The sequence below is a fragment of the Aythya ferina genome (genome assembly GCF_964211825.1).
Source record: "Aythya ferina genome assembly, chromosome: 3".
Taxonomy (NCBI): domain Eukaryota; kingdom Metazoa; phylum Chordata; class Aves; order Anseriformes; family Anatidae; genus Aythya; species Aythya ferina.
Window position 1 is genome coordinate 13098693 of NC_140298.1, and position 26085 is coordinate 13124777.

The 26085-nt window shown below is 58.4% G+C and overlaps 3 protein-coding genes across 7 annotated transcripts in view; 1 reads left to right on the top strand and 2 right to left on the bottom strand.

Annotated features, from left to right (window-relative positions):
- Positions 1-82: 82 nt before the first annotated feature.
- Positions 83-15358, bottom strand: KLHDC3 (kelch domain containing 3). Of its 4 annotated transcripts, none has more exons than XM_084514766.1 (12): positions 15293-15358; positions 11501-11652; positions 10628-10880; positions 8710-8886; positions 6746-6861; positions 5349-5420; positions 4946-5159; positions 4600-4686; positions 3424-3532; positions 996-1069; positions 770-848; positions 83-655 (listed from the first exon to the last, which is right to left on the bottom strand). In XM_084514766.1, the coding sequence occupies exons 3-12, from the start codon at positions 10779-10781 to the stop codon at positions 589-591; spliced, it is 1149 nt and encodes a 382-aa protein (XP_084370892.1). In that variant the 5' UTR covers positions 10782-10880; positions 11501-11652; positions 15293-15358; the 3' UTR covers positions 83-588. The 4 variants fall into 4 exon arrangements, with proteins under 4 accessions (XP_084370892.1, XP_084370893.1, XP_084370895.1 ...); XM_084514767.1 differs by lacking the exon at positions 15293-15358 and adding an exon at positions 14535-14760; XM_084514769.1 differs by lacking the exon at positions 15293-15358 and adding an exon at positions 14396-14464.
- Positions 15359-15514: 156 nt separating this feature from the next.
- On the top strand, positions 15515-16815 carry MEA1 (male-enhanced antigen 1). The gene is made up of 3 exons (XM_084514772.1): positions 15515-15772; positions 15862-15967; positions 16178-16815. Exons 1-3 carry the CDS (start codon positions 15530-15532, stop codon positions 16339-16341), a joined length of 513 nt encoding a protein of 170 aa, XP_084370898.1. The 5' UTR covers positions 15515-15529; the 3' UTR covers positions 16342-16815.
- Positions 16694-26085, bottom strand: part of PPP2R5D (protein phosphatase 2 regulatory subunit B'delta) — a 29019-nt gene continuing 19627 nt past the window's right edge. For both annotated transcript variants that reach the window (XM_084514758.1, XM_084514759.1), the window contains 3 exons: positions 20124-20196; positions 19791-19907; positions 16694-19432 (listed from right to left, as the gene is read on the bottom strand). In XM_084514758.1, coding sequence (XP_084370884.1) covers positions 19295-19432; positions 19791-19907; positions 20124-20196 — 328 coding nt within the window. In that variant the 3' untranslated portion in view covers positions 16694-19294. The remainder of the gene's footprint in view (positions 19433-19790; positions 19908-20123; positions 20197-26085) is intronic.

A 26085-nucleotide genomic window follows, 5' to 3' on the forward strand; every position in this document is an offset into this window, starting at 1 on the left:
GGCCCAGCCTTCCCCTCCTGCACCCTCTCCCTCCCAGCAGGGCTGCCCCCGGCGCGGACGCAGGGAGCAGCAGGAAGCCACCTCTGCCTCAGTGTTTATCAAAGCGCCCCCGCTCGCTGTTTGTTCACACCGGGAGCCGGGCAGAGGAGCCGGCTGGGGCCAGGCCCCCACGGCAGGCACGGGGCTGGCAGGCCGGAGGCAGGGTGGCACCGGCGGGTGCACTACACACGCATGGAGGTCCCCGCGCTGGTGAGGCAGCAGGGGCGCAGTTCGTGGCCCGGGGCCAGTGGCAGGAGTCGATTCGGGCCCTCGCTGGCAGGGGACCGGGCCAGCAGGGCTGCAGCTCTCCAGGCGAGCCAGCGGCGAGGACGGGGGCTCAAAACCACGCAGCTGGGGCCAGCAGATTCCTTCCCCGGCTGCCTGCTCCGCCCTGAGCGTGAGGAGGGCGGAGGGAGGCCTGGCGAGGGCGAGACAAACGGAGCTCACAGACGTTCCTTGCTTGAAAGGGCTACAAATTCATGCAGGCAGTGGAGCAAGAGGTCGGCGTGTGGAGGAGTGAGAGCAGGGCGACCGAGGGGCGAGCCGGCATCAGCCCTGCGAGGAGACGATGGGGCGGCTGATGGTGCTGTTCGTCGTCATGGCCGAGAGCTCCCATCTGCAACACACCCACGGGGACACTGAGGACAAGCACGAGCGCGGCACCCAAGGCTGGAGCTTCCCCAGGCGGGGGGAGCACCCAGGGGGGCTTTCCCAGCCAGGCGTGCGGTACCTGATGTCGTGGGGAAGGCAGGACTGGTCCAGGCTGTACTGAATCACCGCCAGCTTGCACAGCGTCTTCAGGCTGGGGCCTGCGGGGAAAAGGGCGATGAGGCACAGCGGCCCCGTGCCTGCGGGGCCGGGGCAGCGGGCACAAAGCGCCGCGGTGAGCGCCGCTTCGCTGCCAGGCTCCCGGTGGCGAGAGGCAGGAGCCGTGCGGGCGGGGAGCGCTCACGTACTGAAGTCGAGGATGTAGAGGTCCGAGTGATCCATCAGGTCGAATTCGTCGCCCATGCCCTCCTCCGGGGACGGGCTGCGGGACGCAAGCACAGCCGGTCAGTCGGTGCCAAAAGGCTCTTGCAGGGGTTGTTCCTCATGCTCCCCACGCACCCCGGCTGCTCTCACACCCCTCCTTCCCCTGGTATTTCCCAAACTGCTTTCCAGCAACCCAGCAAACCGGGTCACAGCGATGCTGCGTCACCTAATGGCACCCAGATCAAACCAGGACACCACACGGGACAGCCACCCGACCTAGGAGGATTCACACACCGCTCCGTGGCGCAGTGCGAGGTCCGAAAGCACTGCTGGCACCCCCGGCAGGGTGAGCAAGATCAAGCTGGAGGCTGATAGGACTTTTTGGGAGGCTCTCGAGTTGTGCTACAGCACACGGGAGCCATGACCTGCCTCCAGAGAGGGTGGTGGTCATAGTTAGTGGCCATCCAACCCTTCTGCAGCCAGAGAAACATGGCAAGGGAAGGAGCCACGCACTGCAGGCAGCGCTGCTTTGCTCTTGCTGCCAAAGCCACTTGGAAGATGGGTGGCTGCGTGCCCCAGCACACGGGGCAGCCTGTGGGAAAGCTCTCCCACAGCCGACGGTGGTTTGGAGAACTTGAAAGCAAGGGAAGGTGTTTTGGGTCCCGCTTCGGGTTGCCACAAGGGGTTTAGCACGTCCTCCCTGCTTAGCTGGCCCCTCGTGCCCCTTGCTGCCCACCTAGGAGCCGCTAAAGCCTCGCGGTGCCCTGGGAGGTGAGGCAGCACCTGCTGCCCCCGGCCTCCTCTCCCCCACACACTGCGGGGCACAGCTCAGTGTTGCTGTTGCTGACGGGTCCCATCTGCCTGGAGACAGGCAAAAGCCCCCTCAACACCACCCCGCAATCTAATCTCGCATCCACGTCACAGGAAAACCTGGGCTATCCCTTATCTGCCAGAGGAAAGCCGGCAGGCAGCGTGTCTGCCGATTTATCGCCCAGCTGCAAGCGGCTGGGGACAGCCTGGAGTTCAAGACCAGGAGACCACAGACGGGGACAAAGGGCCTGAGCTCTGGGCACAACTGTGAAAGAAGTGAAGCGTTTGGATGCTGCAGCAGCAGCCACCCGCAGAAACACCTCTTGAACCGTCTCCAGGGCACAGGAATGCCCCCAGGAGAGGCAGGACACAAAGGGGTTTTGCCCGTGCTGCTGCCTGCCGGCTCATCCTGCAAGGCAAATCCCCGTCCCGCGTTGTTCTCCCCCTCCCCGGGTCAGGAGGCAGACCGCAGGGAGTTCTCCGTTTACAACGACTTCCTGGAAAACTTCTTATCTCGCCAGGCGGCTCCAGCACACACCTGATAACCATTACAGGAAGCCAGCACAGCCCCCACCGCAGCCCGTCCCCCTCCCCAGCCCCAGGCACGCTGCATTCCTGCCCCCAGCCGCTCTTCCTGCCCCGGGACAGTGCCACGAACCAGCCTGCAGCAGGACCGAGCCCGGCCCGAGGAACAAGACACAAAACGAAGTCACCCTGTGTTAAAAACAAGCTGTGCCGTGCTGCCTGGCAGAGGCAGGCAGCTCTGAGTACACCCAGCCTGCTGCTAAACCTTCTCCCACCCCAAAAGCTCTCCTGGGGCTGAAGGCCCTTCGCTTCAGAGGGACTCTGAAGCCCCTCGTTCTCTGCCCTCAACCAAACTTCAGCAGCATCCCCAAAAAGCCACTGCCGGGGTGCCAGAGAAAGCCTCAAAGCTTTCCAAACCCCTGGGAGGGCTGAAAGTGTTTCAGGTGCCTGTGCAAGGTAGATACTGGTGAACAGGCCGTGCTCCAGAGCTGCCGTCTGTCGCTCCAGGCAGCACAGAGCATGTCCTGCTGCTGGGCCGCTTCCTTCCTGCTAGCAGCTGCTAAGGCTCTCGGCCACATCCCGCTGCCCTGCCTCCTGGCAGCATCACTTCCAGTGTTTGACAGCTAAATCCCCAGCGCCGGGTCCCCTCGGTGAATGGAAACTTTGCTGAGGAACACTGGCATGGCAGGGAACGCTGCCTCGTGCGGAGGGCTCCTCGGACAGCTCCCGGCTGAGCTGACATCCCTCTGCAGCCTGGCAGAAAGAAATTCTGGAGGGAAAAGCAGGGCAGCATCTAATGGAGGATAAGTCTGAAGTGTGCTTCATCTCAGCAGACCAGGCTACTGGTCTTGTGTGTCGAACAGGGCTTGTCACCAGGGGCTTTAGGAGCTCACACAACATCTTCAGCCTCCCCTTTCTCTTTTCCATAGGAGCCCTGATGTAAATAATTTGTCACGCTTGCATGGGAAGTTGCCACATGGCTCTGAAGTGAATCTGAGTACAGCACGGGGCAGAGCACGGAGGGAAACTGCTGGAGGGAATGGAAACCCCCCCCAAAAAGCCACCCACAGAGCTCACCTGGTGCCGCCAAAGAGAATGATCTTGTCTCCCACTCTGCAGCAGCACTGCCGGCGTCGAGGACAGGGGCCTTTCCCCTTGGGCTCGATCTTCCTCCAGGAAAGGGAAACTACGGGGAAGGAAGAGGGTGAGAGTGAGTTTGTCAGAAAGGCCTGGCCGAGACCCGGGTATGAGCAGGTTATGGGTTTAAACAGACCACGGCCAAAATGAGGCCCACACGGACACCAAGCAGCTAACATCTGCCCTCCCTCTCCACCTCCTTTTTTTTCTGGAGGCAGAATGATCCCTTCATCAGGCTGCTTAGGGCACAGGGGTGCTGGAGCCCTGCCTGCTGGGACAGGAGCTGCAGGTTCTGCCCTTCAGCTGCTGCAGCAAGCCCAGGTCTCTTGCTTACAAAGCCCAAGCCCCTGGGCTGCCAAAAGCAGCGGGTCAGACACCACGGGGAGCGGCAGGAGCAGCCAGGCTCCCTTCCCAAGGACCCCGGTGCGTGCCAGATCTGGAGGGAGACCCAGGAACCAGCTCCATCTCTTGGCAGCCGCTGAGAATGCAGAGCATCCCCACCGAGGAGCACGGGAACTGAAGCAGGAGACGGCAGCCTTTGTGCCTGCTGCTCTCTACGGCAAGGATGCTGGGGGCGATTACTCACTAAAACCTTCACAAGCTCTCACATTCACCCCTAAACTGGCTGGGGGAACAGCAGGTTGGCTACTCGCAGATAACATTTTTGTCTAAGGCCTTCCTACACAAAGCGATTAGCAAACAAATGGAAGACCCCAAAACAGCCCACAGTTGACATTTGGGGTACCAGATAAGTGTGCTATGGTGATGCTGTGGGTCGAGTGGTTTCCCCAGCTACAGCCTCTGGGCTCCCCTAACCCCACACCTTCTTTTCTGCCAACAGTTCTGCATATCTAAGAACAATACAAAATTTTGCCAGCCACCTTTTTGAGTGGGCACATTCAGCAATTCTTTCTTTTCCTCTTTCTAACTGAGATTTGGAGATGATCTGAGGAGGAACAGGGGTGCCAAGCACAGCAGCAGGTTTCTGTCAGCACTGTCAGAAGAGCTATTTCCCCCAGAGAGGCTCCCAGACCCCGGAGCAAACATTGATCCGAGCACTCACACACCTGAGGGCCTCGAGCACCCACCACTGCAACGAGTTAGAAGCATAAATACCTGGATTGAATTTCCAGAGATCGTGGAAGTGTCTGTTGAGGCGTGCGTTGTAGCCACCGAAGACGTAGAGCTCCCCGTTGTAGCTGACTGTGGGCAGTAAGCACAGACATCAGCGTGCCGTCCCGCCCCAACACCAAACGCAGCAAAGCGGTGCTAATTACCTGCTCTGATTAACACCACCTCCACGTGCAGGGCTGCACGCAAGGCTTTGCTGCTGGCAGCAGCTTTCCACAGAAGCCAGGCTCCGTGCGGCCCTTGCTGTCCCACCTCTCTGCCCAGAGACCCCTGCTGCTGGGGGCAGGAACCCCTTCCCACTGCCCCCCTGTCTCAGCAGCCCCCCACTCACACGCCGAATGGCTCCGTCGGCCTTCAGGAAGCACCGGGGTCGGCGGGGAGTCCAGCCAGGAGTTCGTTTCCGTATCGAACACTTTGATGCGGTTGCAGTAGATCTCGTTGTTGGAGTGGAAGGGCCCGAAGCGATCCGCTCTGCCCCCAAACACGTACATCTTTGTCCCGATGATGGTGGCTGAATGGAAGTCTCTCCAGCGAGCTGGTGTGCCCTGCAGGGACAGGGTAAAGAGAAACGATGCAGATTACCTGGGGAGATGACATCTTGACAGGGAAATTGGGGTGGTTGCCTTCTCCTGGGGAGCTTCCCCTCCTGCCACACCAGACAGGAGCTGCGAGACACGTGCAGGCAGCAGAGACAAAACATCCTCCCCAAACCAGAGCGAAAAACGGAGACTGACCTTGGCAGAGATTAAGGTCCACATCATGTTCGTGGTGTCCAATTTATGGATGTCATTTGAAAAGCAGTCGGCCTGGAAGACAGCAGGGCAGCCCGCTCGCAAAGGGGCCCAGAAGCCTGGTCACACTGGCCCTCCGCGAAAGGACGCTGTCGTAGAGACCCGGAGCATCCCTTTGGAGTCACCACTCCCTAGGAGACGTGGTGCTTGCTCCAAAACACCAGGGTAAACAGCACACGTAACCACTCAACAAGAGGGAGGCGAAGCCCACCTCTTCTTAAAGCTGCCCCTTCTCTCCCTGCGGCCTTCCCATTTATTCAGTCCCCGGTTCCTACCACCACGGCTGTCCTACGCACAGCAGCACCTTGCCTCTGCTTCACACCGTAACAACAGAAGGTGGCTCTAACAGGAAGGAGCAGCTGGCTCTGCTACGGACACACGAGGAGAGGTAGGAGCTCAGATTGCTTTTAGGAAGCTGAACATCCAGGAGTAAATACACTCGGGGAGCTGAGGACTCCACCAAGCCCACATTAGCGTGGGAGAGCCCACATTCACACAAACAGCACAGGCTTCTGCTCCTCCAGTCAGGGGAGATAGCTGCAGGACAGATATGGGCTTGTTTGGCCTTGGTTAAAAGCAAGTCACATTTGTAATGCTGCTGCTGCAACCAAGACCATGCATTTCGCAGGCTGCAGTACTCAGAAAACAGGAGAAAAAACAAGGGACTGCCTTAACAGAGTCCCAGCTCCCTTCCAAATAAAGAGCTGTGACTTTGCACAGCTTTCCAGGGTCTGGCGATAGTCTGAAGTGATGTTTACCCTCCTAAGATTAGAGAGTAAGGATTTGCTTAAAGGGGTGCTAAGCACGCTGGCAGCTAGTGCAGGATGACCTCTGTCTCGAGGTATTCTTACACGAGAGGACGAGCAAGTGTTTGCTGGAGGGGCTCAGCGAGGTACGAGAAGAGGCAGGGAACACAGGGAACATGCACCAGCTCAGGACAAAGACTCACAGCAACGCTGCAGGTTGGAAAGTGATTTTTCTGGTGCTCTTCTCAGCTAATTTAAAATAAATATACATTGTATGTATTACAAATATTATGCATTTGCCTAATACCATCGGAGTGTTGGAGAAATCCACCAGAAAATATTGAAATTTTAACTCTGTTTTGTGAAAAAACAGTATTTAAAAGCCACTGTTTTTGTAGACCTGCTTTGCCAACTGTCTTCTCTGCAGCATTATGAGCCTAACCTGGAAAATTAATGCCATGACTTTGCTGAGTTATTAAATGAAACCAACTGTGAATGCAAATACGCCCCTGTGTCCTGCTTCTGCTGGTGTCCTGGGCAGGAATACCCTCTCTCCCAAGGGATGGCCAAATAGCTGTTTCAGGGACTACTCACCAGCTGCTCGTAGCCTCCGAAGATAAACATGCTCTTGGCCAGGACACAAGCCGAGTGCCCATCTCTCGCCCCTGGGACCATTCCAGACACCTTTGGCGTGAACCACTTGTGCGTGTCTGCAACAAAACAGGGGCACAACGCTAAGAAAGCACAGAAGATGTGGGGATGGGATAGCCTTTTGCAACCATTCCTCGTTTCTGAGGCAGAAATCCTTCTCCTTCATACACAGCCTCCCCCAGAGAGACCACAAGCTCCTTCAGGCACAGCCTGAGCCTCCAGAGGGGCACGGTGGCAGAGGTCCTCAGCACCCAGGCACGGCTGCTGGCACTGCCCCGCCTGACAAACAGCTCGAGTTTTGCCCGTGGTTAGCACAGCGCTGCTTGAGCAATGGTATTTGGACTGAATCTCCTGCAAAGCCTACTCGTGAGTCATTAATCAGCCCTGCATTTACAGCTTCAATTGCAGTGAGGCAACGACGCTAAGTGGCCCTGGTGACCTCACGGCTCGGAGATGCTGCCTAACCAAGGAAAAGCAGTGCTCCACAACCCAGCCAGAAGCCACTGAACCACAGGCTCGCCGTGTCAACAGGGTGACTGTGCACGTCCCCACCTCTGCAGCACAGCTCTGCCTGTCTTATCCACTCCTCTTGTCACCCTCTCACCCCCTCTCCAAGGGGAACCTTCCCTGCCCTCCGCAGTTCCTTCAGCCCTGCTCCCCAGCCTGCAGCAGCCCACACGCTCCAGGGACCGGCCTGAATTCGATGAGGACTTTAAATCCAGCCAGAGCAGTTCTCCATGCAGGGCAGCGTGGAGCTAAGCCAGCAGCTCCCTGCCAAGCATAAACAGGCACCTGTCCCACGAGCCCACAGAGAGGCACAGATAAGCCTGGAGGCAGCAGGAGACGTTCCCCCCCCCGCCCTCCCCGACTGCTCCGAGCTGCCAGCAGCAGTGCTTATTTCAGGAAGCGGTAAAATTGGAGCCCGAGCAGCATTCTTCGTGAGGATAACTTCTCAGGGCTTGGCCCGCGGCCACAGCCGTCCACCTAGGCTCCAGCTGGAACCGCACAAAGGGGCTCGCAAGGTCAACAAAATCCCTGGGCAGCCAGCGAGCGCGAAAGCTGCGACAGCTATCGAGTTCCCTGCCTCGGTGGGGCCGCCTCCAAGCCCAGCCACACGGCAGCAGCCAGAGCCTGCCCCAGCGTAACGTGTCAGATTAGAGAGGGGAGAGGCCTCAGCTCGCTGCCTCCAGGCCCGGAGGACAAAGCTGTGCTGGGCCAGGGCTCTGTGCAGCGAGGTGACTGATACAATGGGGCTGAAACACAGCCCGAGGGCTGCCAGCAGCACTTTCCAGGATTGGCACGGGACGGGCACAGTGTGTACAGACAGCTGTCGACCAGGACTTAGGGCTGGCCTTCTCGGTCAATTTTCACTTAATGCTAAAGTGCCGGAGTTGGCGGGGACGCCAGGCAGCGCCCACTGCCAGGCTTCTGTGCACGCAGCAATTCGCTGGTGGCTTCTCAGCTCCGCATGGCAGGGGAAGGGAGAAACCCTGCGCCCAGAGAGCAGCTTCAAGCTTCAGAACACCTCCTGGGGATGAAAGGAATTTATGGCCAAGCATCGGCAATTTCCCCGTGAGGCCAGCGAGCCAGTTAGTGGTCAGCATTTACGTGGACCTGCCCCCGGGATCCAGGTGTACCCTGCCCTTTTCCTGGCATGCCCGTCCACCCACCTCCTGCTGGCTCCTGTCCTTCCCAGGCGTTCCAGCAGCACAAGAAACCGACTGGAAGTCTCGAGGAGTTTATCTTTCAGGCTTATCTAGCTGGGCTCATGCCTGCCCTCATTATTCCATCCTGTCCTTGGAGAGACCAAGGGACAGGGAAACAAGCTGGGGAGCAACGTGGAGGGGCAGGGAAAAGGTCTCCTTGAGCGCAGCTGTGACGAGGAAGAGCAAGCAGCTGGAACTTACTGACATCGAAGGCATAGAGCACGTTGCAGGCTCCCTCCGTGTCGTTGCGACCGCCCCAGATGTAGACGGTGTCGTCTATGAGCACCGCCGAGTGCCCGTACCTCATGTAGGGCACCTCTCTCACTTGGTCTCGGCTGTTTGTCCACACTGGAGGCAGCTTGATCCAGCGCAGAGACACTGAAAGCACAAGTTTGAGCCCGTGTCAGATGTCAAAGCCACCGTGCGTGCTCACCAGCCTACCGAAATGAACATCTGTGAAAGCAGAAAGCCCGATATTTCTTTTCCCCTCGCCACAATATGAGTTCAGGAGAGCCCTGCAGGAAGCACAGAGCACTGGGGGACTCTGGGCAGAAACAGCTTTGGTTCTGCATCAGCCACGCTCAGGAGATTGCTACTCTTGTTCATCCTAGACCATGAGTGAAGGTACAACCACCGCCCCCACGCAAAACCACCACACACACCCTACCAAAACGGGAAAGAAAAGGAGGGAGGTGATAATGAATGCAGACACTGCTTCAGACTAGTGACATTTCTGGAGAAGACGCCCAGAACACTGAGGGAACGGGCAGCACGGGAATAAGTCACTGCAGCAACAGGCAAGGCAAGACACCTGAAGACATCATTTGGGCTTGTGGGAGCACGTTCTAAATAAAACGACATGGCAGCTTTGTAGGAGCAATGGTTTGTTTGTCTTTAAAAAAATAATAATGAGTAACTTTAGACCCAACAGCTGTCTCTCTTATCCCCGTCCATTCTCCAGTTCCTTCTGCTAACCTTGGGGTACAACTGGGAGCTCCCTGTGATTACAGGTTCCCCTTGCTGGGAGCCTGCACGTCACGTTTGCCAGCAGTCAGGGCGCTCAGTGTGTGTTGCAGGGCTTAATGACACTGCGGGAGGCACCGCGAGCGTTGCGTGGCCATCACATGGCAGCGCCCAGGCACCCTCCCTCCAATTTTGGTTGCCGCCTGGAGGTACCATAGCCAAGACCAGGTAGATGTGTCACCGTGGCGAGGGGAAGAGAACCATCCCCTGACATACCAGGGCAGGGAAAGGGAAGGGGTCAGGGCTCTTAAAAGCTGAGCGCCCACCTCAGAGGTGGGAAGGGCACTGAGGAGGCACAGCCAATGTTAAAAGTCCAGCTAGGCAGGATGCTGGCATTCCTCCCCTTCAGACCACTGCAGGACATTGCTCAGGACCCAGGTCACCTCAACGACCCCCCGTAACCACACATTTTCATCCACCACCCTGCAAGCTGCTGGCTTCTCCCGGGTCAGATTGGGAGCAGTGAACTCGCTGCACCCCGATCTGTATGCCGCCAGCATGCCCTTGGTTCCCCTCTTGCCCCTGCTCAGCTGAAGCCATGCAAGCATCAGGGCAATTTTTCAGCCTAATTATAGGGAGGCACTTTATGGAGCGGCTCAGTGATCTCTTCAGTTCAAAGAGCAGGGAGTGAAGAAACGTGGCCTCTCCCATGGCTCCGATTCAGCCTCCTGACACGTCCTGGCTACCCTACAAGAATGACTCCAGCTCCGGTTGCTTTGCTAAGCCACACGGTGAGCCTGGATACCTACCAGCTAGCTGCTGCCAGCACGGGAATGCCTCCACACACCCCTGCTGACTCCACGGTGGCACCCAGCTGTCCCACAGGGAACCGGCCCGAGAGCCTAAACCCCGGGGACTGGGCTCTGTGCGCCCAGTGCACCCTGCCCTGTCCGTGCCAGGGGTGGCCGAAAACTGGAAACTGGATGGGAGACACCGGCTAAACGGTGCCTCTTTGTGAGCTAAAGCAAGCAAAAAGAGCAAGGGCAGAACGATACGGCTACGTGGTTACTTCTGGTGAGCCCTTCTCCTCGCAGCCTGCTGAACCACAGCCCCTGAGGCTGAAAACACGGCGCTGCAGGAGGGAGGAGGCGTTTACCTGCGTTAAAAACGTGGACGTCGATCTGCCGCAGGGTCTCATAGTCCTCTCCGGAGCAGTACCCGCCGAAGGAATACACCTTGTGGCCCACGGCCACGGCCGCGTGGTTCACCCTGCGCGGCCCGCCTTCCAGGTGCACTGCCCACCGTAACATTCCTCCCCGTCCCCGCCGGCCAGGCCGTCCTCAGGGCCCCCAGCGCCGCGGCCTCATGCTTCCCGGGCCCCCGCCATGCCCCGCGGGCGTCACCCGGCCCTGTAACAAAGACACGGTGCTAAAATAACACCATCCACCTCGCGGGTCTCCCTGCCTTCCTTGGAGGCCAGCTATGAAGGTCACATTGCTGCGTCCTCCGGCTGCAGGCAGCTTTGCTCCCCGCTGGGGAAGGAGAGGCAGCGCGGGCACTGAAACCCGAGCGAGGGGAGGAAGAGCGAGCAGAGATGTCCTCGCACCAAAAAAAAAAAAACCAGCGCGGGGCGGCTGTGCGGGCTGCCCAAGCCGAGCCGTTTTTGAGAAGGCAGCCGAGTGCCGTGCGCCCAGCCGTGCCCTCGCCGTGCACACACCATGGACGTGCCAGAACGATTTGTCCGCATGAATGAAGACACGTGGGGAGAGCCAATTGTGAAGGTGAAAAGAACAGAGCCAGAGGGAAGAGAGTGTGCTCCTCGGATCAGCTGTGAGAACGCCAGAGGAAGGAAAAAGGCAGGGAAGCAAAAAACCCCAAAAGAACAGCTTATCCCCCAAAGCAAGAGTCCCCAGCAGGAGGGTGCACTACGTTTGCATTCAGGCTCTGATCTGGCTCTCTACTCGGGGTCGGGAGAAGTCCCTTCTCCCCCACAGGGAACACAGGCACGCTGTGCACCGCGTTAACTCACGCTTCAGACAGATGGCTGGGATCAGCTCGCGCAGAAGTCACCGTCGCCGAGCTCCGCGGAGGTTCCCCTTCGGATCCAAGGATCTGCAGCGCGGTCCTGCCCAGGCACTTCTGAAGAAGGAGATCTGTGCCCTGTCAGCAGCTTTTCCCCAGCTGAAAAACAGCCATTAGAGGAGAAGTCAGCGTTGCAGGCAGCCCAAAGAATAATTCCCTTCCTAGCTGCTCGCTCCTCGGTGCGCTCCCCCCACGCCCAATTTCAGCATTCGCCGAACGCCAAGCAGCGCGCGGACGCCTCGGAAGGATGACTAAAATTCCTACACGTTTTCTCAGCCCCTTTTTTTGGAAAGCGCTAACTTTTCGCAGGGAGAGCTCTCCTCCACGAGGAGCTGAGGAGCAGCTGGTGCGCCATGTGGAGCGCAGCCAGGCGGCCCCGCAGACGAGCAGGGCCGCAGCTCCCCGCCCGGGCACCCCTACGGCCCAGCAGCACGCTCCTGCCTTATCTCCAGCTCCTCAGGGCCGGAGATAAAGTTGTGGCGAGGGCACAGAGGCCAAGTCTGAGCGGAGAGCTCCCCGCAGACCTGTGCCGAGGCGTCCCTCCCGCGGAGCCGCTTCTCCCTGCAGCGCCCACCTTCTCATTGCTATTTTTTTCCTCCTTCAAGCCAGGCAGCAGCTCTGGCACGAGCCCTCCACAAGCTGCAGAAGGGAGAGTTTCCATGGAGACCACCAAAGTCACCTTTTAGGCTCTCCCGGAGGCTTCCCCTACCCGTTTTATTTATCCTCCCCAGCCGGGAGCTGCCACCGAACCCAACCAGCGGCTGCTCTCCTCGAAGCCACCCCTGGGCTGAGCGGCTCCGTAGGAGGCTCCTGAAGTAGCTCAAGGGGACTCGAGCGGCTGTGTCAGCGCTGCCAGCGCTCTTCAGGAGGCCCAGGGAGGAGGAAGGAGGGGAGGACACGCGTCACCTTGTCACCTCTCGGGTCCTGTGGGCGCAGAGCTGCCGCTTGCCGTGTCACCGCCGCGAGCCGGCCGCCCTGCCCGCACGGTGTCACCACCCGGATTAGTCACGGGAAGGCAGGAAACGAAGGGGATGCATCCTGAGACGTTAATCTGCTCTTAAGGCCCCGGCTACACACCGCGGGATGCTGCAACGTGGAGGCTGCGGCGGGCGTCGCGGCGCCGCTTCCTACCATGACGATTGCTCAAGGCCTGGCTTAGCCAAAAAGTTTTTCCAGAGATCATCCCCGACGGCAGCTGACACGCGCCCAGGGGTGGTGGCGGGCGGGACGGCTCCGAAATCCGCGGCCGGGCCTCACAAACATCCCCTTTGCCCTGGATGCTCCTTCGTGGCCTCACACCCTCAACCTCTGCAGCCACAGAAGCGATGCCAAGGGCTGGGGGGAGGCAGGGGGCCGCGAGGGATCCTCGCAGACAGTGAGCTAAGTGCGGGTGCCTTCCCCCTTACCCTAACCTGCTCCCTCTGGGGCTGCAGCTCCTCAAAGCAGCCCTCGCAGCCCCTCTGCTCTCACACCAGAACCTGCCTGAAGCTCTGACCCGGCTGGACCCGTGCCCCAGAGCCCCGCACCGGACCTGCAGGGAGGCCGACCAACGCCCCCAAAATAAGCACAGGTTTCCTGTAGGGCGAGGGAGGAGATTCTTCTGGACTGAGCAAACCCAAGGAAGCTGCACCCAAGCTGTTAACTCACCACGCGCCCTCTCAGCGAGCCCCGGCCACCCCTGACCCCCAGGCATAGCCAGGGGGGTGCCAGCAAGGCAGGAGGGTGCCCACCACGACGGGCACACAGGGGCTCTGCTGCCGGAGGGCTCCTGTTGAAGCCACCAGGCTCTTCCACTGGATGCCTCAGCTCCTCACTGCGCCCCCAAAAAGCCAGCAGCTGTTCAGGTTTCACGCTCAGCACACAGCCTTCAGAAGGCCCCGCTCCCCTGCCCCGACAGAACCCGTCCAGAGTTACGGCCAAGCACAGGAGGCAGAGAAATTTGGGCTGAAACCCAAAACAGGAACAGGAACGTTTCTAAACAGCGGGCTACGCCTCACCTGCTGCCGCAAAGCCCTTCCTCCCAGGTACCTGACGGGGGCTGGAAACGAAGCAGGCAGAGCTCTGGGAGCCTACAACCAGCAGCGTCCCCGAACAACCTGCTGCGGTCCCGCAGCAGCGCCTGGAGCTCCCCACAGCCTCGCGAGTCCGGCGATGCCTCCCGAGGACACGGCTCCGCCGAGCGCCTCCTCGGCGCTGGCACCCGGCAGAGGGAGCGCCGTGCCTCCCCCCGGGGCGCCTCAGCCCGGTTGTTGTCCCGTGCAAGGCGGCTCTGGGTGTTCTTCGAAGGCAGCTCCTACACGGACCGCTCCCAAATCCCCGGCTGTGCTGCTGTAGGAAGGTGCACAGCAAGCCCCGGCCAGGCAGCTAGCCCAGCACACGGCCAGCCGGGGCCACCACGGAACAATTCAATCAATTTTTTGCTGCTATCCCTCCCCAAACTGTCGTGGCGATTTGAGCCAAGAGGGACAAACCCCACAAAGCCAACACCCTGGGCTTTCAGACTCAGATTTGGCAGATGCTTTGCGTGCTTCAGTCTTGCTGTTTCCAAGCCTTGCAACGAGCTATGGAAACGTTTTGCTGGAGACAGAAAGCTGCGAGCCACCTTCGGGTACCGTAGCTAACCCACAGCCTCGGGACAAAAATACACATCCTCAGATCCCCTTCCCTATGCAAAGAGGTCACCGGGCTGCCTCGTTCCTCTACACACCAAGAAACCCAGAGCCGTTTCCGAAAGCCACTGGGACCAGCCTTGCTGCAGATGACCCCCAGCGCACGGAGGAGGAACGCCGGGCTCTCCACGGCCCCCCCAGAGCCGCAGCACCACCCCACGCCGGGCACCTACCGCTCCCTACAGCCGTGCCGCCGAGCAGCTCCCGTCTCCCAAAAAGACGAGCGCCACGGGGCTGAGTAACGCCCAAAATAGCCCCGGCAGCTCGCGGCGGGCCAGGCAGCCTGTTCTATTTCAGGTCCGCCCAACTTACCGTGGCAGCGGGCAGGCCAGCAGCCCGCTCGCCTCCCTCGTGCCTGACATTTAGCCCCTGCTCTGCCTCTTTCAGCGAGGGCAGGGCGGGACTGCAAGCTTGCACATTCAGCAGCTCCCAGCGGTATTTCGGCACCGGGGGCTCGCGGGGGGCACAGAGCTGCTGCTGGGGACGGGGCTCACCACGGGGGCTGCTCTTGGTGGGGTGGGAGCCTCCTTCTCCCAGTGCCACCAGTCCCAGTGCCACCCAGTCCCAGTATCACCTCCTCACAGTGCCACCCCGTCCCAGTATCACCCCCCACCAGTGCCACCTCGTCCCAGTGCCACCCAGTCCCAGTATCACCCCCCTCCCAGTACCACCAGTCCCAGTGCCACCCTGTCCCAGTGCCACCACTCTCCCAGTGCCACCAGTCCCAGTGTCACCCCCCTCCCAGTATCACCCAGTCCCAGTGCCACCCCCTTCCCAGTATCACCCAGTCCCAGTGCCACCCCGTCCCAGTGCCACCAGTCCCAGTGTCACCCCCTCCCAGTGCCACCCCAGTCCCAGTGCCCCCAGTCCCAGTGCCCCCCCTCCCAGTGCCGGGCCCCGGGCAGCCGCTGGCGTTTCGGGGGAGGCCCAAACGCCCGGCGGAGCCCAGCGGCCGGTTGCTGCCCCCCCAGTTCCCACCTCGCCGCCCCCTCCGCTCCATCCCCGGGCTGCAGCCGTGTCCCCCGCTCCCCCCCCGGTCCCCCCGGTGCCCCCCGCCCCCAGCCCGGTACCTGGCGGCGGATCCGAGCGGCTCCGGGCGGCCCCGCTCCCGGTTCCCCCCCCCCCCCTATCGCCACCCTGGGACTTGTAGTCCGCGGCTGCCCCCCCCCGCCGGCGGCCGGCGGGCACGCGGAGCGCCCCGCGGGACTACAACTCCCAGCGTGCCCCGCGGCCGGGAGGGGAGGGGGAGGAGGAGGAGGAGGAGGAGGAGGAGGAGGAAGAGGGGGCGGCGGGGCCGCGCCCGGTGCATGGCGGTGGCGGCGAGCATGGGGCCGGAACGGGTCTGTCCCGGAGAGCCGGGGCCGCCGGAGGCCCCCGAGGGGGCTGCGGGGTGGAGCGGCGACGAGGAGGAAGAGGAGGAGGAGGAGGAAGAGGAGGAGGAGGAGGAGGGCGGGGAGGAAGGCGGCGGGTACCTGTACCAGCCGCTGAGCCAGGAGCCGGAGCAGGGCCCCGGCGAGGCGGCGGGCCCCGGGCTGCAGGAGCGGCTGCAGGTAGCGGGGGGAGCCGGGCCGGGGGGCTGGGGGGGCGCGGGGGGCGGATCGGGGCCGAGCCCCCCCCCCCGGCTCCGTTTGTGCCGCAGATGCTGGGGCTGCACCTGCCCGAGCCGCCCGCGGACAGCGAGGAGGAGGAGGAGGAGGAAGGCGCCGCGGCTCAGAGCAGCCGCAGCTCCATCCCCATGGACCCAGGTAAGGCCACCTGCCCCGCGCCACCACCCCCTGCCACCGCCATCCCCGTGTCACCATCTCCACGTCACCGCCATCCCCATGTCACCACCGTCCCCATGTCACCATCCCCATGTCACCACCATCACCCCCATGTCACCGCCATCCCCGTGTCACCTCCACCCCCATGTCACTGTCCCCACGTCACCGCCGTCCCCGTGTCACCGTCCGCAGAGCACGTGGAGCTGGTGAAGCGGACGATGGCCGGCGTGAAGCTGCCCACCCTGGGCATCCCGCCCTGGGCCAGCGAGATCTCGGAGGAGCAGTGGAAGGACGTGGTGCGGCGCACGCTGCAGGCCAGGCAGAGCCTGAGCGGCCCCAGGCCCGAGTGGAAGTGATGCCCACACCCCCGCCCGCCCCCCGCTCACCCCATTTGGGGCCGGGGCTCGCCGCTGTCTCTGTTCCAGTTTCTCCCGTTGATGTTGTCCAGTTTCCCTTCCTCACCTCGTCCCCGGTTCTGGCTGCCCCATGTCGCTGTGATGTCCTTGTGTTGGCTTGCTCTGCCCCGGAGGAGGCAGCCCGCATTCCTCACCCCGTGTATACGCAGAGGGAGGGATTTTGAGGGGCTTCACCCAGCGTGGTTTGGGACAAACACCTCATCCCCACGCTGGGGAAGCCCCTCTCCCCGCCGGGGTGCCTCCTCCGAGGGCAGGCGGCTGCACGTCGGCGTATGAGAGGTCGAGCCCAGTGTGTCTTTCCAAGAGATCAGTTTTATTTAGTACTGTACATACAGGGACATCTGTACAAAATCCAACACTTTCATACTATGTAATGCTCTACTGAAAATAAAGTACACCATATGTACATATGAACTGTAAGCAGCTTAATACTCGTGTCCAGGGGGTGAATGCAGTAGTTAAGTTTTTGCTCGTTCCCTCGGGCGGAGGGAGCCGTGCGAAGTGGAAGAGGCAGCTCCAGTTCTGTCCATTTGGCTGATGTGGGGCGAAGGCGGGGGCAGAAATGGGCGCTAACGCTAGAAACCGAGTGTGGAGCGAGGGGCAGCTGTAGCGGGGCAGCCGCGGGGCTGCGTGCGAGCGGTACGCGTGGCGGGGAGCAGCAGCGCGCTCCCCCCTGCCTCACGTGGTCCCCTTCTTCAACGTCCAGGACAGCGGAATGGGTGGGCAGCCAGCTAATGGCGAGGGTAAGGGAGGAAGCGTTGAGGTCCCTGACCCAAAACAAGACGCACGAAGCCACGAGGACGCCCAAGCCGTGCAGCACGCAGCCGTGGTGCGGCGCGGTCCTGCCCTGCACGCGGCCCGCTCTCGGCAGCGCTCCTCCGGCCGCGGGCTGCAGGAGGAGAGGGGCCGTGCGCAGGGCAGAACGGGCTCCACGTACCACAAATCTCAGCTTTCTGCAGGCAGCACGGCCCGGAGCAGGGAAATGCGGCCACTTCCCAGCACTGAGCGGGTGCTGGTGAGGGCACGCGCATGCTGGAGCGCTCTAGAAATGAGGTGGCAGCTTCTAACGCGACGCTAAGCGGACGAGGTGGAAAGCCCAGGCTGCGAGGGGGAGAAACATCCTCCTCTGCCTGAACCCTGCTGCGGGTTGGGGCGCTTGGCAGTCCTCGTCCATGCACCCACCGCTCTTGCAAGCCTTCAGCCGGCATTGCCCAGCGCACGTCTGCATGCTGCGCCAGGCGCGCGTGAGGTAATCGATTGGCAGCTGACCATGAGCTCGGGCTAATGTTGCAAATAAGCAATAACCTCCCTGAGGTGTGTTGGAAGTCTCCTGATGCACTGGCCCATGGCACGAAGCAGAGGGGAGGCGGGGTCCCGCGTTTGGGGGTGATCTCCGGCACGCTCACGCTCGCCAGCTGCTCCTACAAGGTGGCGGCACGCCGAAAAGAGAGCTCAACAGGGCACGGGGGTGACACGGGGGGAAAAACAGCTTAGCACGGGCTGGAGGGAAGGAAAGGTGCTGAGCACCAGCAGTGGGATTAGAGGGGGTGAACCTCTGAGCTGGGAGGCCATGTGCTGGTGGGGATGAGGAGCAGATGCACCAGGACCTCCTGCAATGCCCCGCGATGCTGCAGAGCTGCGTGACGCCGGCACCGACCCCAAGAAGCGAAGCAGCAAGAAGCAGAGCTCCCTTATCCATCACAACCAGCCTCTCTGAGGGGGCGCCTCGGCCTGGGACTGAATCTGCAGCGCAAAAGGCAGGGGAAGAAGCTCCGAGAGCCGGATCACAGCAGCACCCGAGGGCCCCTGGGCTATCGAGTGCGCCCTAAACACTAAATCAGCACGGAACTAACAAGGGCCTCAGGCCACGGCAGGTGCCGAAGCACCAGGGCGAGGCTAACTTTGCTCAGAGCACCTACAGAAGCAGTTCGGCAGCAGCGGCGAGCCGCCGATCGCGAGGAGGAGACAACTGAACGCTCACAACTCGGCCTTGGCCCCGTCACGTGGATCCAGCGCGTCCACTAATCGGCAGGAATGACTTTAGCAGCACAAGCCTCCTAGGAACCCCAGCCACTGCAGAGCTAAGGGTGGGACAGAGCAACAAAGGGAGAGCTGCGGGAGTATTTTAATTGAGCAGGTAGGGGAAGGAAGCAGAAGGCAGTGGCTGATGCCTGCTACGAAGCCAGAAGTTAATTCTGGGCCCACGATTACCCAAGACGCTGGGATGGAGACGACTTAGCAAGGACCAATACAAAGAGCTGAAGGAATTCACTTTCCCACAAGAGAGCTTCTAAGGATGCTCTAAAGGGAGGGAAGCAATAGTACGTAGTGCTGGCACCCAGCTCTCCTGGGGTGGCGAAGCACTGAACCCCCACTCCACCGACAAGGGAACAGAACAGGGGGCTGGAAGCAACAGAAAGGTGGAAGCAAACGCCTCCTGCTGCACGAGGCCCTCCGAAAACAGAGCTGCGCCCCGAGGCAGGGCGGGGAGGGAGCAGAGCCCCCACAGACTCTGCCCGACGCTCCCCCCGAGCTCAGCTTGGGCTCTCCCTGCTGACTGCAGAGCCCAGTACAGCTCCCTTCAGCCTCTGGCTAAGGGGTGGAATAAGAACGGGGCAGCGTGGAAGCGAAGCGAGGCCTGCCTGGGCTGCTGGGACAGGCAGGCTCCCTTCACGCACGCACAGCAGAGGCGCAGAAGCAGGAGGAGGTGGCAGTGGCGAGGTACAAGTTACAACGTAAAACCAGCTCGAGCCTGGAGGGATGTGGATGGAGTGGAGGACAGGCACAGCTCACCATGTTCATTCCTTATTTATACATGAGAACCAAGTGCATTTCGGTGACCCCTGGGGGAAAGGGATGGGGGCAGAGCTTCCCGGGCCAGCTCCTGAGCCCGTCAGAGAGCCTCCTGGCTTGAGGTGAGAAACTCTTCTGCTCTCTTGTGGGCCTCCAGGGCTTTTATAGTGTAGACGTCCTGAGGAAGCTCAGATTTCCGGCGCAGCAAAACCTTCTCCTTCTTAATGTCTTTCAGCATCTACAGACAAACCAAAGGAGTCAGACAGCTGCAACAAACCCCTTTGTCCCCGTACACCCCGAGCCTCCCCCTCCTCTGACTGCTCTCGGAGACACCGTGGTGTGCTGCAGAGCAGGCTGAGAGCCAGGCACAGCCCAAAAGGGCACAGAGAAGCCCCGCTTCCATTTCTTCCAAAGCGAGGAGGTTAGGTAAGCTCCACACTACAGGCTGATCTCTAACGGGCACAGATTAGAGCAGGGGGAATTTACCCTCCAAACTCTTAAAGGAGCCAGTTCTGGCTGCTGGGCCCTGGACTGACTGCGGTGATGTCCTGAGCACTCCGGGAGGGAGTGGGGAAGGCCCCCCGTCACCTACACACCTGCACAGCCTCCGTCTCCACCGTTTTCTTCAGCAGCTGTATGTCCTCCGCAGTTGGGGTCTCCGTCTCCATACAGCAGACCGGAGGCAATGGAGGAGGCGCGTAATACATCGGATACTGCAGACGAGACAGACAGCTGGGGAGTGAGGGCACCAGCCAGCACCAAACCTGCTCCCCCCAGCATCCTAACGGCGCGGGGCTCTTCCCCCAGCAGCCCTGCTGCAGCTCTGTGCACGGGTCTAAGATCAGGTGCTAGAGCTGCTCTCATGAGCAGGCCGCGACCCCACCAGCATATTCTTGTCTCGTTTGTCCTAAGGTCCTGCTGCTACCCACCTGGGGGTTCAGCCGGGCCAGCTCCTCTATTTTCTGCCACATTTCTTCTCGTTCCTTCATCCTGAACCTTCCCCTGCAGAGAGAGAGAGCAGAGGTGTGAACTCCTGGGGACAGCCCAGCTTTCACCAATGGGAAGAAAAAAACAGGGAGAGCAGAAGAGCACAGGTGAGAGATTGCATCTGCCCCAGATGCACAGGGGAAAATTGTCATCTCCAACAGATCAGGGGCTCAGCTGCCCACATTGCCCTTTTCTCTCTGGCCTTAATGTGCCACGCCAGAGACGACTGCCCACAGGCCAGGGCACGGCTCTTCAGCTTGGCACAGATTTTGGCACAGACCTCAAGCGAGCGTTCAACTTGGCCGCCTCTAAATCCCAGGGCAGTGAACTTTCCCCCAGAAACAGAGGTGAGCATCCACTGCTCCCTGTTATTCTCTTCTACGTGTTAAACATCTGCACTCAAATCTCTGCTATACTTCTGACTTTAACTTCTCCGGCTTTCATCTCAGCTACTGGTCTGTCTAGCACCCTGCCTGTCCATGCCAAGGAAGTTCTTATATTCTGTAATTGCCTCAAACTCATGAAATATATCCAAGAAAGGAGGGTAAAAATGAGAATAAAGCTGCCAAACATTCATGCAGCAGGTACTCCCATCAGAGAACATGGGGGTCAAACACCAAAAACGAAACTCACACCTTGTTTTCTGACAGAGCTCTGGAGGTCTCTGCAGGGAGCTGTGGCCAGGAGTTAACACTCATCTCTCCCAAGTTCTCTTCTGCTGTCTCCTCCCCAGTTTCTCCAGCACCCTTTTTAACGTGCGGTAAACAGAAATATTCGTATTTCTCTGATCTTGCCCCTGGAAACGTAGACCAAGGTGTCTGACTGCTAGGCACTCACACTATTATCATCTGGGGACCATGGAGATGTAAGGGGATGGCTCCCATGACTGCAGCGTTGCAGTGGAAGGACAGAGACTGGTCAGGAAGGACAGGCTGGGAAGACGAGGAGTGGGATTTGCCCTTTGTGTGAGAGAGCAGAAGTGCACAGAGCTCTGTGTGGCGAGAGATGAAAAGCCAAGTGAGAGATCGTGGGTTTGCATTAAGGGGAATACACATAAAGGTGACATTGCAGTGACGGTCTGCTACAGGCTGCCTCACCGGCAAGAGTAAGTGGATGAGGCCCTCTACAGACAGCTAAGAGCAGTCTCATGTTTGCCTGGTCCTGGTCCTCGTGGGGAACTTCAACCACCTGGATGTTTGCTGGAGGGACAGCACAGCAATCCAGGAGGTTCCTGGAGTGACACTGACAGTAATTTGCTCCTCCAAGTGGCAGAGGAGCCCACCAGGAGGGGTTCCCTGCTGGACCTTGTGCTCACCAGCAAAGAAGGGCTTGTTGGGAATGTGAAGGTCAAAGGCAGCCTTGGCTGCAGTGACCGTGAGATGGTGAAAAGCAAGCTCCCAGCCCTGGACTTCAGGAGAGCAGACTGGCCTCTTCAAAGGTCTGCTTGGAAGAGGCCCATGAGATTCCCTGGAAGGAAGAGCAGCCCAAGAAGGCTGGTTAATATTCAAGGATTGCCTCCACATGCAGAGGCAGCCCATCCCAACAAAGAGGAAGCCAGGCAGAAATGCCATGAGGCCTGCAAGAACGAACAAGGAGCTCCTGGTCAGATACAAACACAAAGAAAGAAATGTAGAGAGCAGAAGGATCACAGAATCACAGCAAGAGTGGCCCTCAGGAACCCCAAGTCCCGGAGGCCAGGAGGAAGGCTTCAGCGAGGAAGATGTGTCCTTGGTGGAAGAGGGTCAGGTCAGGAAGCACCGAGCAAACTGGGCATACATCAGCCCACGGGCCCTGATGGGATGCACTGAGGGAGCTGGCAGATGTGAGGCCACCTTTGATAATCCTTGATCAATCGTGGCAGCTTGATGAACTGCTTGAAGACAAGTCAGCCTCACCTCATCGCCCCGGGAAGGTGGTGGAGCAGCTCGCTCTGGAAACCATTTCCAAGCACGTGAAGGACACAGAGAAGAAAATCATCAAGAGCAGTCAGCATGAACTCACTGAGGGGACGACGTGCTTGGCCAGCTTGGCAAGCCTCTGTGATGAAGTGACTGGCCTGGTAGACGAGTGGATTGTCTACCTGGGCTGCAGCAAAGCCTTTGACACTCCCCCATAAGATCCTCGGAGATGAGCTGTTGATGTATGGGCTGGATGGACAGACAGGGAGGTGGGGAAAAAAAAAAAAAAGTCCAAATGGCTGGGCCCAGCGGGTGGTGATCAAATACCTGATGGGAAGGTGCAGAGAGGGCAGAGCCAGGCTCTTTGCAGCAGTGCCCAGTGCCAGGACAAGAGGCAGGGGGCACAAACTGGAACATGGGAGGTGCAACGTGAACATCAGGAAATGCTTCTTCATTGTGAGGGTGACCCAGCACTGGCACAGGTTCCCCAAAGAGGTTGTGGAGTCTTCCTCACTGCAGATACTCAGGAGCCATCTGGGTATGATTTTGGGCAAGTAGCTCTGGGTGTCCCTGCTCAAGCAAGGGGTTGGACCAGATGGCCTCCAGAGGTCCCCTCCAACTGCAGACACTTTGTGATCCTATGGTTCCCTGATTCTACAGGGGTCATTGCTCCTCAAGGCAACGTCCACCTTGCCCAGACCGTGTCTCCTGCTGTGCTGTAAGGCTATAGTGAAACTGCTTTTACCTGGCTGGACTACATCACAGTACTGGTCCACTACACAGGACACTAAGGGCATAAGTGCCCAGTCACCCAGCTCCATGCCTCTCCAGCACAGGATCTTTCCTTTCAGATCACCAAAGCAGGGCTGAACAGCATTGCAGAAGAGCTCCATTCCTCATCCTCTGAGATCCAGCAGTGAGCCACTGTTAATCTGTAAGGTGCTCAGCTACCCCGTAAGAGTCCAGCTTACAAAGAGAATACCCAGACTAAGTGCAAAAGTCTAAAAACTTTTGCACTAAAAAGCTAAAAATAAATAAAAAAAGTCTAAAAGCTTTACACCAGTGATCCCTTTTCAGCAAAACAATTATTTCCAAAGAATGCAACAGTTTCATCTTTATTTTGATGCCACTTTGAGTAGCTTAACTGTATTATGGCTGCCCAACACCCCTCTGCAGGGGAAGCGGCTCCCTGTTTCATCACTCAGACTGGCTTTATCTCCTGCACTGGGACACTTTTCATAGCAGTGTGCCTCAGTGTCACTCACTGACACAAGTCTCTGGAGAATCCCACCTCTCAAAGCAGCAATGCCTCACAGGCCAGCGCTGCATTTATGGGAGAAGGACCCCCAGCCTTGCTTTTTAAGTGACGTGTGCCTCATTTGGAAAAGAAGAGGTGCACTGGGAGATGCCTTCTCTTTCTTGCTGCTGTGGCCAACGCAGGAGGTAACGTAGCTGCTAACAGAGAGACATGAGGCACCAGGGAGGCCCCTGGGCATGCCGACAGCACATTTTCTGAAAGTCAGCATCCAAAGCCCTTGCATCCCTGACAGATGGGCAGAGATAGTTCCCCCTCACAGATGAGTTAAGGCCCAGCAGTCCCCACCCAGGTGGTCAGCGCATTCAGGACAAGACACTATCTATCTGCTCAAACCTCCCCGCTGTTTTCCAAAGGGTTCTGATAATTCCAACAGCCTCCAAGTGTCCGGGGAGATTATTAAGGCACAGCAGGCACAGTCAGATCACCTGCACTGAGCAGCCTCTCCATATGCCCCGGGGAAATGGGCCGTCTCTCCCTGCCCTGCCTTGCCCCAGTGGCTGCAGCAGCACAGCAAGGGGTGCAGCGGTGACAGGCCTGCGTTGGCACGTCGCTCATAAGCGCAGCAACTAATTAAGAACATGACTAAGCCTTTTCTGAACAGACCTCTTATCAGCTGGCTGCAGCCTAATTGTGTGCCTGCAAGATCTTTCCTTTTCACCAGTTCACATCCACTGGTTTTGTTCACGTGTGCAGCCTTTGTCACGTGCTATCTTCTAGTTCACAGCACAGGGTCCCTAGGGGGCTCCTTGGGAAACATTTCCTATGTCTCCTCCTTCTTTCTGTCTACACAAAAGAAACCTCAGCTTTTCAGCCTCGCCGGCCTCACTGAATAAGGCAGAGGTCCTGTGAAAAACACACAGGTGTGATGCAGTTAACCATCCATCCCGTGTTACAGCGTTCCAGCCAGCTTCCCACAGGCAGCCTGAGGAACGCTGCTTTACCCCTGAAACAACAAACGTCACGACCTCAAAAGGTTTTTTGATTAGGGAAAAAAAGTACTGCTTCACTGAGGTTTCTGCGTTTGGAAAGCAAACAGCAATTAGCTGCAACACCACGTGATTGCGCGTCAGCAGGCCGTGGCCTGCAGTGACCTCTGCCAGTGAGACAGCAGAAGGGAGCTGTGGAAGCTGTGTCTCCTCCACCAGGAGGGTGACGGTGGGACCCGCTGTTCACTGAACGGGCTGCAGCCCCCTGCCGACAGAAGGGCAGGTAGGGAGTGCAGGAGTGACACTCCAAACTCCAGGGCTGACTCTTCAGCTACAAAACCCTCTCCTTCCACAGGGGGACACACCGCTAAGTAACATTTTCTCCTGCCAGAGAACCAAGCTGGTTCTAGCCCCCTTCATTCCAGCAATGATTTATTCCATTACAGTCCAGAACACGTAGCCCAGGTGTTAAGTGCTCATGGATTTGCTTGTTTCTTGCAAGTCTTAAAGATTTGAAGGAAACAGATGACAGTCTATTTTTACAATAGACTTAAGCAAGTAACTTAGGAATATTGCTCGAGTAAGCCCATTTTTTAAAAATCCACCTTCTCAAGTGCATGCTCTTTATCCCCCATCATTGCCCTATGTCCTGTCCACTCCCAGGCTCCTCACCCAACTCCTCACTGAGATCTGTCCCCACAGACCTTCCAAAACTTTTCCTCCCTCCTACTTCTAGCATCCCTTCAGAAGGAGACCTTTCCACACTGCTCAAACCAAAACGAGCTGGTAATAACGTGCTGGTAATAGCGCAGCTGAGCCTTCTTGCTTTTTGCACACAAAGGACTCTTTAGCTGGGTCCCCGTGGTAGGGAAATCACACTTAGCTGAGGAATTGTACCATGCTTGCTGCCAGTAAACCTGTCTCAGATTCAGCTGCTAAAAAGCTTTTTACTTTCCCCTCTGCCCAAGCTTTCGATCAACATTTTACCAAATTTGGTCATGTAGGACAGTAAAATGTACAAAACAAAAGATTTTCTAAGCACTGGTAGTTAGAGGGGCACCAGAGGAAAAAAAAAAATAACAAGGTCAGAAACCAGTACAGCTCTATTTGTCCATTTCTTGGACAGTTCTGAGGTAGTTTGTTGGCCTTCTCTAGAACAATCCTGTCAGCCACACTTGAATGTGGGGCACTGATGCAAGTTTGAACGGGTAGAAAAAGCTCCTGATGGAAACACCAAGCAGACCTCGTAGTAAATAGCACTGTGACTGTGACTTAAAACGTATGCTTGGACCTTGATATGGGCTTCACAAATGCCCTACAGTTGGAAAACAAAGCATCTTGTCTGCTGACAATTTAGATGCAACAAAACCTTAATTTCTCCATATGCAGGTTGCCCACCCCCAAACTTTAATTCACATCTCAACTTTGCCATTAATTGCCCCCACACTAAACAGCTGCACATGTCTAAGAGCTCCTCACTGCTTCCCCTTTGGCAGCCCTGGCTTACCAGGAATGAAAAGCACTATTTTATTTCACTGAAATAAAATAGCAGCAGAAAACTGACCCAGGAAAGAAAAAGTTTCCTTCTAGCTTCCTGAACTGATTCAGCTCATCAAGGTAAGTCCTAAAAGCATCAAAACCAACACAAGAAAGCAGGAAGAGTGTTTTTTTGTTTGTTTGTTTGTCTTTCCCTCTCTTTACTGCATCACGACTCAGCTACTGCATGACGCTTGCTGAGCTAAGATTTTATCCCCACCATTTA